Source organism: Aethalodelphis obliquidens, unplaced genomic scaffold, assembly GCF_003676395.1.
Source record: "Aethalodelphis obliquidens isolate GAN/ISIS:26980383/991018 unplaced genomic scaffold, ASM367639v1 scaffold100, whole genome shotgun sequence".
NCBI classification, from domain to species: Eukaryota; Metazoa; Chordata; class Mammalia; order Artiodactyla; family Delphinidae; genus Aethalodelphis; species Aethalodelphis obliquidens.
The window spans coordinates 1,347,700-1,363,768 of NW_020838044.1; the positions used below are offsets into that span (position 1 = coordinate 1,347,700).

General features: G+C 39.8%; 2 protein-coding genes and 1 pseudogene across 3 annotated transcripts in view; 1 reads left to right on the top strand and 2 right to left on the bottom strand.

Annotated features, from left to right (window-relative positions):
- The window catches only part of STXBP3 (syntaxin binding protein 3), a 54,542-nt gene extending 49,190 nt beyond the window's left edge, over positions 1-5,352 (top strand). Inside the window, exons 18-19 of one of the 2 annotated variants that reach the window (XM_027096281.1) lie at positions 3,398-3,546; positions 4,447-5,352. In XM_027096281.1, the coding sequence (XP_026952082.1) occupies positions 3,398-3,546; positions 4,447-4,541 (244 nt within the window). In that variant the 3' untranslated portion in view covers positions 4,542-5,352. Of the gene's footprint in view, positions 1-3,397; positions 3,547-4,446 lie in introns of those variants that run through there. The other variant, XM_027096282.1, reaches the window with a different exon arrangement.
- LOC113614620 (60S ribosomal protein L37 pseudogene) lies at positions 2,310-2,755 on the bottom strand (annotated as a pseudogene).
- A 2,397-nt stretch (positions 5,353-7,749) lies between the features above and the next one.
- AKNAD1 (AKNA domain containing 1) overlaps positions 7,750-16,069 on the bottom strand; it is a 34,515-nt gene continuing 26,195 nt past the window's right edge. The window contains 5 exon segments of the mRNA XM_027096280.1: positions 7,750-7,968; positions 10,047-10,145; positions 11,189-11,270; positions 13,572-13,679; positions 13,775-13,897. Of these exon segments, the coding sequence (XP_026952081.1) occupies positions 7,908-7,968; positions 10,047-10,145; positions 11,189-11,270; positions 13,572-13,679; positions 13,775-13,897 (473 nt within the window). The 3' untranslated portion in view covers positions 7,750-7,907.

The following is a 16,069-nucleotide window of genomic DNA, read 5'->3' on the forward strand; positions in this document are numbered from 1 at the left end:
CAGAGCAAGCCTCAACTGAGTTTACCACTCTAGTTTTTAGTTTCCTTTGTGCTGCTGCTGGCCCTTGAAGATTGCTCTTACTTGTTTACTTTCAGCTATGCTTTTAAAAAGATGTTTGCTCTTATTTTAACCAATGCCTCTAGGTGCTTTCTAGAGTGAGATTTTCAGGATACAGGGATTTAATCATTATTTATGTGTCTTTCAGAGTGTAAAACACTAGCACAGTGTCTTACACATTTATGTGAAACAAATTAAATGTAATCCTATTGTCCTAAAATTGCTATTCAGAAATTTAAAAATCGTTACAATCACATCATCATTTTGAGCAATATTAATTCCTTTTCTTTTGCTTTCTTACTTTATTTCACTCTCTTTGGAAAGTTTTTAAACCAAGGTTGTACTTTTAGTATGTCCTTGATTTATTTTATATGGGAACCAAGAGTGTATCTTGTTCCTGTTTCATCTTTCAAAGCAAACTACTAAGTGTCTTTACTATTTCTGTTGTTTACTACCTCGTCGTTCCTTAAGATGGCAGATGGAAATTACCATCCAAAGGCTAGACTGAGAACATTATTAAAAGTTTACCATGGACTTCCCTGGTGGCACACTGGTTAAGAATCCACCTGCCGGGACTTCCTTGGTGGCGCAGTGATTAAGAATCTGCCTGCCAATTCAGGGGACACAGGTTCGAGCCCTGGTCCTGGAAGATCCCACATGCCGTGGAGCTACTGAGCCCGTGTGCCACAACTACTTCAGCCCGCGTGCCTAGAGCCTGTGCTCCACAGCAAAGAGAAGCCACCACAATGAGAAGCCCGCGCACCACAACAAAGAGTAGCCCCCGCTCGCTGCAACTAGAGAAAGCTCTCACACAGCAACAAAGATCCAATGCAGCCAATAAATAAATAAATAAATTTACTTAAAAAAAAGAATCCCCCTGCCAATGCAGGGGACACGGGTTCAAGCCCTGGTCTGGGAAGATCCCACATCCCATGGAGCAGCTAAGCCCATGCACCACAACTACTGAGCCTACGCTCTAGAGCCCACGAGCCACAACTACTGAAGCCCGTGCGCCTACAGCCTGTGCTTCACAAGAGAAGCCACCGCAATGAGAAGCCCATGCACCGCAATGAAGAGTAGTCCCCGCTCGCCACAACTAGAGAAAGCCTGCGTGCAGCAACAAAGACCCAGTGCAGCCAAAAATAAATAAATGAATTTATTTTTTAAAAAAGTTTACCGTGATATCCTACATTGCAGGGTCTTAGAGGTCATCTAGTATATGGTTTCCAAAGTGGGTAATAAGGTGATCTATTGGGTAGTATTTTTATACTAGAAAAAGGAGAAATTAAGCTTTATTAGTATATACTAGTACACATATATAATTTATAAACTAATATATATTTTTAATAGATGTACATGTTTATTTTAAAATATTTATTTACTTTTCAAATAAAAGCTCAGAATTTTTACCAGTGGGGTATGGGAACAAAAATAGTGGTTTCTATGACCTAGGGCAGTGCTAACCAATACAACTTTCTTGCAGTGATGGAAATGTCCTATATCTGCACTGTCCTATATGATAACCACTGGCCACATATCATGACTGAGAAACTGAATTTTTAATTTTAGTTAATTTAAATTTAAATAGCCTCATGTGGCTAGTGGCTGCTATCTTGGCCAGTGCGCAGATCTAGAGCAATCTAAGGGGGGAAGTAGTAGAAATTGTAGTTCTATTTGTTTAGTGCTTTCCTAGTACTAGATTCCATACTTAGTGTATTCTGTACATTATTTCATTTGATCTTGAAAACAACCCTTTAGGTTTAGAGAGAGGTTAAGGAACTTGCTAAAAATCATAGAGAATTAAAAAGAAGCAGAATCAGAGTTGAAACCCAGGTGGCTCTCTTTTTTTTTTTTAACAGCATTATTGAGTTACAATTGACTTCATAACGTATATTTTTAAGGTATACAACTTGATGTTTTGATACATATACATTGGGAAATCACCACAAACTAGTTAATATATCCATAATTACCTTTTTTTCCTTTTTTTTTCTTTTCCTTCTTCTGTGGCATAAAGACTTAATTTAAGATCTATCCTCTTAGCATATTTCACATATACAGTACAGTTTTGTTACCTATAGTCACCATGCTGTACATTAGATCTCTAGAACTTACTCATCTTGCGTAGCTGAAACTTTGTGCCCTTTGAGCAACATTGCCTCTTTTTCCTCTCCACCCGTTCCCCGGCAACCAACATTGTATCCTCCACTTCTATCAATTTGGCTTTTTTATTTTATTTTATTTTTTTATTTAAAACCAGAACATTTATTGCGCGACTAGTCATTGAAGTCCTTAAGACGAACTGGTTGCTGCAACAGCTGCCCTCTTGGACTTAGGTGTTTTTCCTTCACGGAACCCATGCCTGAATCTGTGGTATACAATTTTTAGGTTCCTCATTCGACCAGTCCGGGTGGTACTTCGTCTTTTAGCTTTAGCACTCCAGTTATACTTTCTCTTCCACTTGGCAGGATAGCCACATTTGCCACAGGTCGACTTCTGAAGGTGGTAGGCCGTAGAGCCACAGCGGCGGCACAACATGTGCGTCTTATTCCGACGCTTTCCAAACAATGACGTTCCCTTCATCATCTCGCTTCTGCCGCCAAGACCAAAGAACAGTTTGACTATTTTAGATTCCACATATAAGTGAGATCATGCAGTCTTTCTGAGTCTGGGCTTTTTCACTTAGCATAATATCCTTCAGGTTCATTCATGTTGTTGCAAATGGAAGAATCTGCTTCTTTTTTAAGCCTGAATAATATTCCACTCTCTATATATACCATTTTTTTAATCCATTGATGGACATTTAGGTTGTTTTCATATCTTGACTATTGTGAATAATACAGCAGTGACCACAGGAGTGCAGATAGGTGTTCGATATCTCCTATAATCATACTTTACTAGTAGAGTTCCAGCAAGGGACGTTCTGGTACCACGTCAGCTCCAAAGCAGCACCTGTGCCTCCCTCACCCCCTCTATGTCTTTAAAACCCTATTGTCTCAATGCCACCCCCGCCCTTTTTTAACTTCAGGAAGTCATAGATTTTCAGGTATACTATGTCTTTATCTGAAATAAATAAGACAGGGCCTTAGCTCTATTTTATAGGTAAAAGTGCTGAGCTAGATTATGAGTCATTTGTTCAAACTCTGTAGATCAAAACTGAACTTAAAGTGGGGCTGTCCTGCCTGGCCCTTGATGCTCCAGTCATACCATAGTTAAGTCATTTCCTTAAAATCAGTGCAGCTGGTGCCAAATTTGAGTTTGCTTGAGTTGGGCTCTTTTAAAAGACTAAAAGCAGTATGGCTTTGGAAATATTTTTAATGTGTTTGTGTTTATTTTTTAGTGCTCGGCAGAAACCCAGAGCTAATTATTTAGAGGATCGAAAAAATGGGTCTAAGCTGATTGTTTTTGTAATCGGAGGAATTACATACTCTGAAATGCGTTGTGCTTATGAAGTATCTCAGGCACATAAATCCTGTGAAGTTATTATTGGTAAGACTTGTGTTTTCCTCTTTTCTGTTTTTTTAAAACAAACTCTAAATGCAAAAATATATATGTAAAACTTTATCTTGTAATTTACATTTAGGACTAAATTGTTGAGTGCAAAAAAGTATTTTTTAAATCATAGAGTGTTTTATCTGATATACCAGAGTTTTTTCCTGGTTGACTTTTTTGATTTTTTTTTTTAATTAAAATTCTGATTTTGAGAGAATGAGCTTCAGAAATATTATATTCTTTATAATCTTTATAATATATATTATATAATGTATTATATATTATATATATTCTTTATAATATTCTAAATATTACATAAAGAATATATCCTTTAAAATATTACATCCTATCCTTTTCTTGCCCTCATGATTAAATAATTTTTGAAACATACATTTCTACTACAGAAATATTTTGTAATTTTTTCTGTCTGTGGACCTGACATTGGCCAGGCCTGTATGGAATTTAGTTTTAAGAGTTTCAGTCAAAGCCACTGATACTGAAACTCTCCTGACCCGTGGAGGTGCCGCGTTTATACGCCAAGCCTCGATCTGCGGCACTGCTTAACAGTTCTCTGTGACTGAACTCACAGTGCCTGTTGCTGTTTTGTCAGGAGGACAGACTAACCTCCAGTTTTGGTCTTCAGTTTATCAATATATAGCACAAAGTGGACAAAGCTGTACGAGTGGGCAGTGTTTTTGAAGGGTTACTGAGTGTGCTCAATGAAGAGGAAGGATTGAAATACTGTAGTTCAGGCAGATTTCAGGAAGGCATCCTATAGAAATTTTAAGTTGCCCCAAGCTACTGCACTTTGCATATTTGAAGGACAGGACAATATAATTAGCCAAGGAAAATTGATTTAACTGCTGGCCTCTGAAAATTTCTCTTTTCCTCTACCAGGTTCCACGCATATTTTAACACCCAAAAAGCTGTTGGATGATATAAAGATGCTGAATAAACCCAAGGATAAAGTCTCCTTTATTAAAGATGAATAGCATTTTAGTGGGGGAGGGATTTGGAGATTCTTATTAATTTGATCAACTAAAGTAGATCAAGACATTGTGGCTGTCATGTAATTTAAAAAATGTAAATATTTTAAGGAATAATGACTTTTCAAATATATTTCTTAAGGGACTGTTTATGATTGCATATCATTGGATTTGCCTTTTTGTGATACGCGGGCCTCTCACTGTGGTGGCCTCTCCCGATGCACAGGCTCAGCGGCCATGGCTTACGGTCTTCCCGGACCGGGGCACGAACCCATGTCCCCTGCATCGGCAGGCAGACTCTCAACCGCTGCGCCACCAGGGAAGCCCTGGATTTGCCATTTTTAATTTAAATATTGTTGCTGCTTTATAGATGATGAGAAGAAATGTTAAAATGCTTTCTAAAAGGAAATATTTTCAGCTTTGGAACAGAATATATTACAGTTATGGGTAATTTTTCACAGCCACCTATGTACATACTAATTACTTATTAGATACTTATCTGTCTAATGCTGAAGTATAGTTTTTTGGGAAAGAATGATTTTAATTGAAAAGGTTGTAAAAGTAAAAACTGTGAACTTGTATGTATGATAGAATGATTTCCTATAAGTGCAGTTTTTCTTTCAACTGAAATTCATAACTTCTTTTATATGTAAAGTAATTTAGTCATTAATAGGAATAGAATGATTTCACAGCATATACTGTTGCTAGATACTTCTGAAGAACACAGTTTTGTATAATTCTGAATAATGTATGTTAAATTAGCAAACAAAAATAATCATGAACATTCTAAGAGAAAATAAATATATACTTACAAAAATTATCTCTGTTTTTTTGGCAGGGAGGAAGGGGAAATTGGGAAATTTTAAAGTTCTAAGTCAGAGAATTACAAAGAAGAAGAAGAATGCATCATAATCTTCCCACCAACATAACTCCCTTTGACCTAAGAAAATAATAATGTAATCTTTGTATATGGTTGGATAATGTAAGGATATGTGTGCACATGTGTTACACAAAGGGAACATCTTCATTTCAAATCTCTCCTTTTACCTGGCCTCATAGTGTTCTATTATAGAGTGGGCTGTAATTTATATATCACTCGTCTTCAGAGTTTTGCTCTTACAAATAATGCGGCATTGTTTGGGTACATACCTGTGCAAACTTACACAAATATTTCTATAATATAAATTTCTAGCAAGGACATAGCTGTCTAAAGTATTTGTGCTTTAAAATACTGATAGATATCACCATTTAAAATTTTTATGTAGGGACTTCCCTGGTGATCCAGGGGCTAAGACTCCACGCTCTCAATGCAGGGGGCCTGGGTTCGATCCCTGGTCAGGGAACTAGATCCTACATGCTGCCATGCTGCAACTAAGTGTTGGCATGCCACAACTAAAAGATCCCCCACACCACAACTAAAAAGACCCCACACACAGCAACTAAAGATCCCACGTGCCACAACTAAGACCCGATGGAGCCAAATAAATAAATTAATTAAATAAATAAATACTAAAAAAATAAAATTTTTATGTAGATCAATCCATCACTTTTCCTGTGTGGCTTGCAATTTATGTTGTACTTAGAAATATCTTTGCACCTGAGATTGTAAATTCACCCATCGATCTTCTAGAGCATTTTGATAGGTTCATTTTATTTTTTACAGGTAACTCTTTTATCCATCTGGAATTGGTTTTAGTATGAGAATGTGTGCTAGATATTGTCTCTTAGCACTTGGCATTATGTCCCATGCCTCCCCATTCCATACCACAGGGGATGAAAGCTAAAAAGGAAGTTTTGCAGACTCAAAGGTAAGTGGGGTTCTGAACAGGTTAGATTCTGCCAACGACTTGCATTTGGTCAAGTTTTGAAGTTAGAAGGGAGGCAGAGGCCATCTGCTGCAGCTGTGCCAATGGACAAGCAAGTTGCTGCCGACAGGAGTTGTTTGTAGCAACCAGACTCCACATTTTAGTGTCTCTCACCTGCTTCATGGGTATGAGGCAATGCTGGTGGCAACTGGTGGCATTAACTTCCTGTTCTCTGGATCAGATGGTGATATGACCTTGAATCTAGAAATATGGCCCCTAGTTTCTGCCCTTACAGCTTTTTCCATGATTTTTAAGGACTTAATTCTCTATATGTTAAAACACTTCTTGAAATATCTAGAGGAGTTTCTGTTCTCCCGTGAACCCTGACTGATACAGTATTTAACAGAGATCCATCCTTATTTCTTTCTAAATAGTCAGATACTATACCAAATTTTATTGGGTAATCCCTCTTTCCCCAACTGAACTGAAATACTGCCTTTCTCATAAACTAAGTTTGTATTTTGGTCTATTTCTGGATTCTGTTTTATTGACTTATAGTTTGTATCTCTTTTTCTCTATTTTATTTTTTTTAATTTTTATTGGAATATAGTTGATGTACAATGTTGTATTAGTTTCAGGTGTGCAGCAAAGTGAATCAGTTATACATATACCATTCTTTTCCCATATAAGGCATTACAGACTATTGAGTAGAGTTCCCTGTGCTATACAGTAGGTCCTTATTATGTATTTAATATAGAGTTGTGTGTATATGTCGGTCCCAGGCTCCCAGTTTATTCCCTATTTTGATTCATGGTGTGTTAATATGTGGACGTAATCTCTATTCCACCCATACCAAAATTACCGTTATTTTTCAGAATTCCCTGGGTATTACATTTTTTTAAAATGAACTTTAGTCTCGTTAATACCAAAAGTTATTTTGATATTTTCATTAGGTGTACAGTAAATTTATAGGTTAATTTAGGGAAAATATGACCTTAAGAATCATTATTTTCTTTATATAGATCCTGCATATCGCCATAATATTTTTCATGGTTCCATGTGAATTGGATCTTCTATTATGCTTTTCAAACAGATATTTTTTAATTTATTTTTTTGGCTGCGTTTGGTCTTCATTGCTGCGCGCAGGCTTTCCTTTTAGTTGCGGCGAGCGGGGGCTACTCTTCGTTGCAGTGTGCGGGCTTGTCATTGCGGTGGCTTCTCTTGTTGTGGAGCACGGGCTCTAGGCGCGCAGGCTTCAGTAGTTGTGGCTCGCGGGCTCTAGAGTGCAGGCTCAATAGTTGTGGCACACGGGCATAGTTGCTCTGCAGCATATGGGATCTTCCCGGACCAGGGATCAAACCCGTGTTCCCTGCATTGGCAGGCGGATTCCTAACCACTGCGTCACCAGGGAAGCCCTGGATTTTTTTATATATAGGAAAGTTTCTGTTTTTGATATATTAATTTTAGAACTTGATATTTTACTAAGTAATGATAATAAAATAATAATGTGCAAATGCTTACTTTGTGCTTTATATGTGAGGCACTGTTTTTAAGTGTTTATATTACCTCATTCAGTCTTCTCGTTTAATCCTGTGAGGATAGGCACTATTATCATCTCCATTTTAAAGCTGAGAAAAACAAAAGGCACAGAGAGGTAATACAATTTAACCTGGATGACATGTATATGTGGAGAGGAAAGGTGACATTAATAAACAGCTCTCTTTGTTTTTTTTTAATTGAAGTATAGTTGATTTACAATGTTGTGTTAATTACTGCTGTACAGCAAAGTGATTCAGTTATACATATATATGCTTTTCTTTTAATGTATTCTTTTCCATTATGGTTTATCATAGGATAGTGAATATAGTTCTCTTCGCTATACAGTAGGAACTTGTTGTTTATCCATTCTATATGTAAAAGCTTACGTCTGCTAACCTCAACCTCCCACTGCATCCCTCCCCCAACCCCCTGCCCCTTGGCAACCACCAGTGTAACAAACAGCTCTCTTTGAGACTGAGCATGAGAACAGTACATTGTCAGTGAGAGGGTTAATTTTTTGGTGTCTGCATTTTATCTGAGATCTTTGTATGCCTTGGTAACTATCTGCCCAGGGTTAGTACATGTGTGGAACAGAGATTCATAGTAATCCAATGCCCTGTGACAAATGGAGCTAAGAGTGTGATGACAGCAAACATTGGTCCATTCATTCAATCACTGCACACCTCAGTGATCACTCTGCCCTATCACACTGATAGGAGATCCTTTGAGGCCTACATTTTAGGCCTCAAATTTCACATACATTTTAGGCTTAGAGTTGGAGAGACCCTTTGTTTCCTAAATTTCTTACTGGATTTGAAGACATAAGAGGTCATCACACGTAAATTCCTACTATAAGCTGATTCCCTACCCCACTCCACCCTCAGTAGAATGAGCAGTTACAGATTCTGGTATCAAGACCCTGAAAAAGACTTTTTTCGTTGTTGCTCCTAACTGAAACGATTTACTATCTCTGAAGCACATTTTTACTTCCTTTCAAACTTTAGTTTTTGCCACACTAATAGGTAAAAGTATATTTCATTATTTTGATTTCTTTTATTATGAGTTAGGAATAACACATTTATTTTTAAGGAAATATGTGTTGATTTTGAGTTTTAAGAATCAGAGGTCCATTTTTTGTTTCATTTTAGCACATTGTGTCCCCCATTTCTTGCAGTTTTGGTGTTTTCTCTAGGAAGTCATCTTCATAAGTTTGTGTAATAAGTAAAATACTTCTGGGGTGAAGACCAAGTTTTCTCTGCATTTTTTTTTAATCCTTGGTTGCCTTGAGTCAAACTAGTATTTCAGTCTGTTCCTCCATCTCTCTACTTTGGCAAGATCTTCTGCAATAGTTCTAATCATTTGATCAGTAGTTTGTTTCAAAATGGTTGCTGTCCTTAGGGCATGATCCAAAGACGAGTTTAAAATCTACAGAGGAAAAGTCCACACGTTTTAGTTACATAAATTTACTACTGCTTCTGTTAATTGGGTTCCCTCATTATTGAACATTGCAAAGTGGAATTTTTGGAGTATTCTGTTTTCCACCCAGTCTATTTCTGTTTTTGAGGCTTGGTTTCCTAGGAAACCAGTCTGAGATGGAATATATTTTGTAGAGAAAGGGACAGAAAAAAGACCAACACGTGACTGATGAGCATGAATCAGAGGGTGAAGTCAGCAACCTGCTGGGCTGTTTCCCTGCTGTGGAAAAGAGATCCGTGACAAAGAAGAAAAGCTCTTGGGGGGAGGGGCATTGAAGGAGATTTAGGGGCCATAACCACTGAGAGGGCACCCAGGGATGCAGCACATGCTGTGGCAGCATTTGAAAGTAACCTGATTGAAAATAGGAATCTACTGATAGCTCTAACCCCAGTGTCCCTGGAACAAACTTGTGAGCGGCATGCCTTCAGGTCTGCGCCGGGGAATCCTGTAGCTGAGGCACCACCCAAAAAACATTTTCTCCAGGAAATATCCCTTGGAACCAATTTAGGAATAATACAAACCATGTGGCTGCTCAGGCTGTCTTTATGTTAGTGCTGAGCACAAGTTGTTTTAGCAGAGCATTTTCTGATGCTCTCATACTATAATAATTTAAAAGCCATCAGTTTTGTGGTCATCAAGACCAAACTTACAAGCTGCAAAGATTCTAGAGTGTTTTTTTCTAAGTCCTCACCTCAGATTCCGTTTCTTCGATACCGGTAAAGTTGTTGAGGATGTGCTTTCAGAAATCCTGCAGGAGTGGGAATGGGGTGAGGGTGTAGCAAGGTCTGAACTGTAAAAAAGGCAAAAGCACACAGATACTTGTATAAAGTGCCATCCTCAGCTCTGTGGTCCAGTAGTGGCTGTGTGTGTGGGCGTGGGGGGGGGGGCGAGGAGTTTGTGCTCCCTCTGCCCAAGGACACACAACCAAGACACAAACCCAAGAACTCCCCAGTGGCTACATTCATACACACTGCACTGCACTGTGGTAGTGAGTAGTGGGGTTCAGACTGAGTGAGTGTGACTCCACACAGCCTGAACTCTGGTCACTCAGCTACACTGTCGATTCTGCCTCCTAAGTAGCTCTTGAATACTAGACTTCTCTCTTTCCTTTTCTACCACCCTTGGCTAAGCTGCCATCATTCCACCTAGATTACTGTACTAGCCTCTTACTTGGTCTCTGTGCTCCAATCCTTGACTCCTCTAATCCATTCCCTCTCCCTTAGTAGTTAGAGTGATTTTTAAAACACTGGAAAACTTTAAAAAACACTCTGGTTAAAAAATCTCATTGGCTTCCCATTATACCTAAGAGTCTGAAATCCTTCATGCAGCTGACAAGCCCCTGCACAGCCTGGCCCTGCTCATCTCACCGCCCCATCTTTCCCCCACTGCCTCTCCCTCTTTTAGGCTCCAGCTACATTGTTCCTGAACTTGCCAAGGGCTTTTCCACACCCGAAGGCTCTCTTAGACTGGCATGTTCTTCTCTCTTACTCCCCCATCCCCTTGCTACTTCACTCATCCTTTGGAACTCAGCTTCCCTAAACCCCCAAATTAGGTAATAGCACTCTATATGCCACCTTTTCCTCTACCAAAAAAGTAAGGGCAGGGACAGAAGTTGACTTTGTCACTGTGTCCTCAGCACCTGCGCAGTGTCCTGCTATTGACACTCAAGTATTTGTTGAATGAATAACTGAATGATTGAAATATTAGCCAGACTTAGGTTTGAATCCTGGCTCTACTACTTATGATCTAGGTGATCTTGGGCAGGTGATCTAATGCACTAAGTGCATTGCATGCATCCAGACAATGGGTAGCCATTTTGTTAATCATACTTACTCTCCTGGTATGAGTTCACATTCATCATGAGAGGATTTTGAATTTGCACTCTGGAAACAGATCCATTTTGGTTTTGAATGAGCTGAAAAATGTTAGCTCTAATCAGATTGAGAGCATCAAAAATGATCCCCAAATGGTGGATATATGGGTATCATTCCCTGAACTTTTCTATATGAATGAAATCTTTCATAAAATTTTACTAAGTAAATAAAACTAGGGAACACGGAAAATAGCCATCGAGTATTCTGAATTCAAGAAAAGAAATTCAACATTTAAAAGGAGTTTTATTAGCAGACAAGAGACCAGGACTCTAGGTTCCCTTGGTGCTAGCTGTGTGACCTGGGCATGTCTACGGGCTCAACTTCTTCATCTGGCAAATGGAGGGATAATATTTTCCAAGAGTTTGAACTGAATGGATTTCTAAAGTCCTCTCCACTTTAGGAGCAAGGATTCTAGGAGTCAGAAACTAAATTATGTTACTAAGACAATTCCAGAAAATAGAGACTAAACAGAGAAGAAGATAAATGTCACCATGGAAGACAAGAAGAACGCCAGGGGAGGGAAGAGAAGAAAGTCAGTAGCCAACAAATCTGCCTTCTCTGTCGCTGAGGCTCTCTTCTCCCCTTTCTCTTGCCTCTCCTCCTCTCTTCTCTATCTTCCCCTCTTTCTCCTTCATTCTTCTGTCATATCCACTGGTCTCTAGTAGCTTGGCTTCACTCCCCCTCAGGAGGGTCCCATTTGACAAAGGAACAGGGAGAGACACGGAAGGCAGGGCAGAAGTCAGAAAGTCCAAATTTAGTCATGCTGTACCCAGACTTAAGTCATGACGAACAGAGGCACTAATGAGCTCAGTCTTAACCCCTTGGTCACCTCCAAATATAGTTGTGGATTTTATTTGAAACATAGAAATTCAGAGTTGGAAAGGGTCATAGGGTCATCTGGTCCAGTTCTCATAGTCTACAGATTACAACATCCTGACAAAGTACATTGTCTCTCAGTCTACAGGTGGGACTCACGACCTCCTGCAATAGCCCGCTCCATTTTCTGTCCGTTCTGGAGGTTCCTGTCTAACACCGAGCAAAAGATGCTTCCCTGGGACTTCTACCCTCTTGGCCACTATATGTTTACTAATGGAGTTCAAGATCACATTTCAAGTGACTCAGTTGCTTTCTTCATTCGTATGTTGGAATAAGAGTTCTCGTGGGCTGTAGACCCCAAAACCAAGGCGATAGTAAAGAAATCTGTCTGTTGCTTCTTCAGAGTCTTAGGGACTGTCGTCTCAACAGAACACATCCAACTGGACGATCTGGCAGCTGGGGGTGAGTAGGGGAGACATAGCTGAGGTCAGCCAGATAAACACCATTCTTTAGTCTTGGACATTGGCAGTTGTGAAAGGTCAGAAACATTCTCTCTGGTGCCCTGTCCCCAGTGATGGAGAGAAAGCGCTCTGAAGGTATGAACTCACCCATGAGGAAAGGATGTCAGAGAACCAGACACAGCTGTCATTCAGAAGCAAGACAAGGGTGTTCCCTTCCCTCCTTTGTGTTCCCTTAGCACACTCTGTGCTCTTAGCTCTTATCACATTTTTCCATGAACTTTCCTTATTTGGGTAGGAGTTCCTTTCTCTCAATAGGTTGTAAACTCCTTGGGAGGAAGGAGCCATGTTTGTTTGTTTGTTTGTTTGTTTGTTTTTGCGGTACGCGGGCCTCTCACCGTCGTGGCCTCTCCCGCTGCGGAGCAGAGGCTCTGGACATGCAGGCTCAGCGGCCATGGCTCACGGGCCCAGCCACTCTGTGGCATGTGTGATCTTCCCGGACTGGGGCACGAACCCGTGTCCCCTGCATTGGCAGGCGGACTCTCAACCACTGCGCCACCAGGGAAGCCCAAGGAGCCATGTTTTATTCATCTTTATAAATAAATGTTTGTGGGATTTTACTTAGTTCCAAAGACAGCAAAATTTTGCATTGAAATTAGCAATATGATGTTTAAGGAGTGTAAAATAGTCTATTTATGTGCTGAATTTTAGTGGGGATAGATCTAAAGCTTTTGCCCCTTCTGAATAATAACAATAATAGTGGCAGTTATTCAGTCAGTTACTTGTTCAGCAAATATTTATGACTTGTTACCAACTTACACTGGTATAGCACTTAGTAACTTTCAAAGTCCTTTATTGCTAGGATTGCATATCTCCCAGTCCCAGCCCAGCCTCTTGCCATCCAGGTGTCAGGCTGGATGTGCAAGTGTTAGATGAGTGCTAGAGACCTGGCGGCAGACTAAACAGGGCAGGGGCTCCCCATATGGAAGCAGTGGCTGGTATGATGTAGGTCTCCCATGCAGGGAGATTAGGTTGTGTACAAAGATGGGATCTTGCAGATGTACTTACAAGGTGAAGAATTTTTATTTTCATTTAAATAACAGAGCTGGGCAAAGGCACTTCTTTTGCTGTGATTAAAGAAATTCTGTCCCGGGGTGTTGAATATGTAATGAAATTCTGAAAAGAAAAGATTAAAAATACAACTCATTGCCTGGGAGCAACAGCTGCCCCCATTTATGCCTTGTTTTCTGAGGCGGCCCCGTCACTCTCACCTTTAGATAATGCTTTACCGCAGACTCTCTGGGAGTTATAAATCTTAGTGCTGCAGTTCTCACATTTATTACTCTGCAGTCCAGTCCCAGAAGCAGAATAGCAGCTGAGTCCTGTATCAGAACCTGAAAAAGCCCAAGTTACACAAAGGAAGTGTGAGTTTTTTTTATTATAGTCCTAAAATATGCTCTGGAGAGTAGAGCTCTGATCGTGCAAGGTATGCATTAGGCCCCAGAGTGTTCCATTTCCCCAAGGGGAAATTTACCAAGGGGGGTTGCCATCCTAGGGGTGACATTTGGACTCCCCTTATGACAACTGAGAGATGTTTTGATAGAAAACAGTTCTGATAGGAAAGTCTTAAGATTTGCCTAGCACATGTAGGTGTTTAGTAAAGGTCCTCTGAATGGATGGATCTGTGAGAATTTCGTCCATTGAATTATCAGACAATCTTGCATTTGTAGTTATTTTTCCAGATTAGCCCTGATACATCCACATTCTCTTCTTAGACCCTGCGGTGGCCAAGAGCTTGTGTTTTGTCATTCAGGCAATTGGAAAGATGGTTTTCCTCACATCACGTTCGTGAGTCCATATGGGAACTTGAATCATAGCTTTGCCCTCATCAGTACCACAGAGAGGCTAGCAGTAGAGAGCATGTGTGTCTGGTGCAGGTCTGAGTCTTATTCGGTAGGCTGTGGGCAGTGGAGTTCTCCAGGTTAGGCCAGAGTGTGGGAGCATGGGCCCGGCAGGTGAGCACATCACACTTGGGTGTCCAAGCAACGTCTTAGCTCCAGGAGAGACGAGGCTTGGGGACAAAGCTTCTGCCAATGCTACCTGCCTTGCTGCACTCATGATTACACTCATTTGTAACATTATCTTCCAAAGTGTAAATCACAAATGGAATGAGCTCTAAGAAGGATGTTTTCTTTCCCAAATCTCAGTCAATAGTCATTGAATGCCTTCTAATCCAGAAGTCAAGGAAATTACAAATAGAGGAAGAAGGAGCTACACCCTGGGAAGGTTGTGTTGTACAGGAGAAAGGACATGGGTTCAGACAGGCCTGATTTGCAGCCTGGCTCTGCCACTTATTGGCTATATTGGTTGACAGTATGTCCACAAATTCTTTAACATGCTTTTCAAAGGATAGAGCCTAATTCCTCTCTCCTTGATTGTGACAACTCACAATTTAGTGACTTGCTTCTAACAAATAGAATAAAGTGGTAACGATGGTGTATAACTTCCAAAATTAGGTCATAAGAGACATTGAAACTTCCATCTCAGTCTTTCTCTTGGATCACTTGCCTGGGGGAAGCTGGCTGCCCTGTCTTAATGACACTCAAGCAGCCTTTTGGTCCACATGGTGAGGAACTGAGACCTCCTGCCAGTGGCCATGTGTGTGAACAATCTTGGCAGCAGATTCTCTAGCCCTAGTCAAGCCTTCAGATGATGGCAGTATTGGCCAACGTCTTGACTGCAGCTTCATGAGAGACCTTGAACCTGAACCACCCAGCTAAATGGCTCCCAAATTCCTGACCTGCAGAAACTATGAGATAGCAAATGTTTGTTGTTTTGGGCCATTAAGGTTTGGGATACATCATTACACAGCAATAAATAACACACCAGGCTCTTTGACCCTGGCAAGTCACTTAATTTCTCCAAGCCTCCATTTACTTATCTATAAAATAAAGATAATAATTCCTACCTTACAGGGGTATTATGATAGTCAAGTGATGTACACTATATGTCAACCATTCTCAGTTCTTTAATTTCGGAACACTCTTACTTACACTCTTAAAATTGAGAACCCTAAAGAGCTTTTGCTTATTATAGTTTTTATCATATAATATATGAAATTTTTTATACCTGTAGTAAAAATCCACCCTCCCCTTGCATTGGAGAAGAGCTGTCATACAACATTCAGTCAACTGAATGTGGCTTGGTAGAGAGGTATTTATAAATTTCAAGTCATTTTTGCTGTGTAGAATCATTCAGATTTTCCTAAGACTAAATGGGCAGTCTCAAAGCTTTTTTTTTTTTTCAGAATTTTAAACTGAAGCATTTAAAAAATACTTTGTCATTTAAAAACAGTAATAATCACTTCATGTTCACAAAATAACATTTTTTATGAAAAATAGCTATTTTTGAAAAAAAGTGAGTAAAATGGCAGTGTTTTACGTTTTGGCAAATTTCTAAAACATCTAGCTTAACAGAAGGCAGCTGGACTTTATAGCTGTATCTCCATTCAGTCTGTTGAAATATTGTTCTTGCACAGAAAAGAGAGGACCTCACGGCCCCCCGGG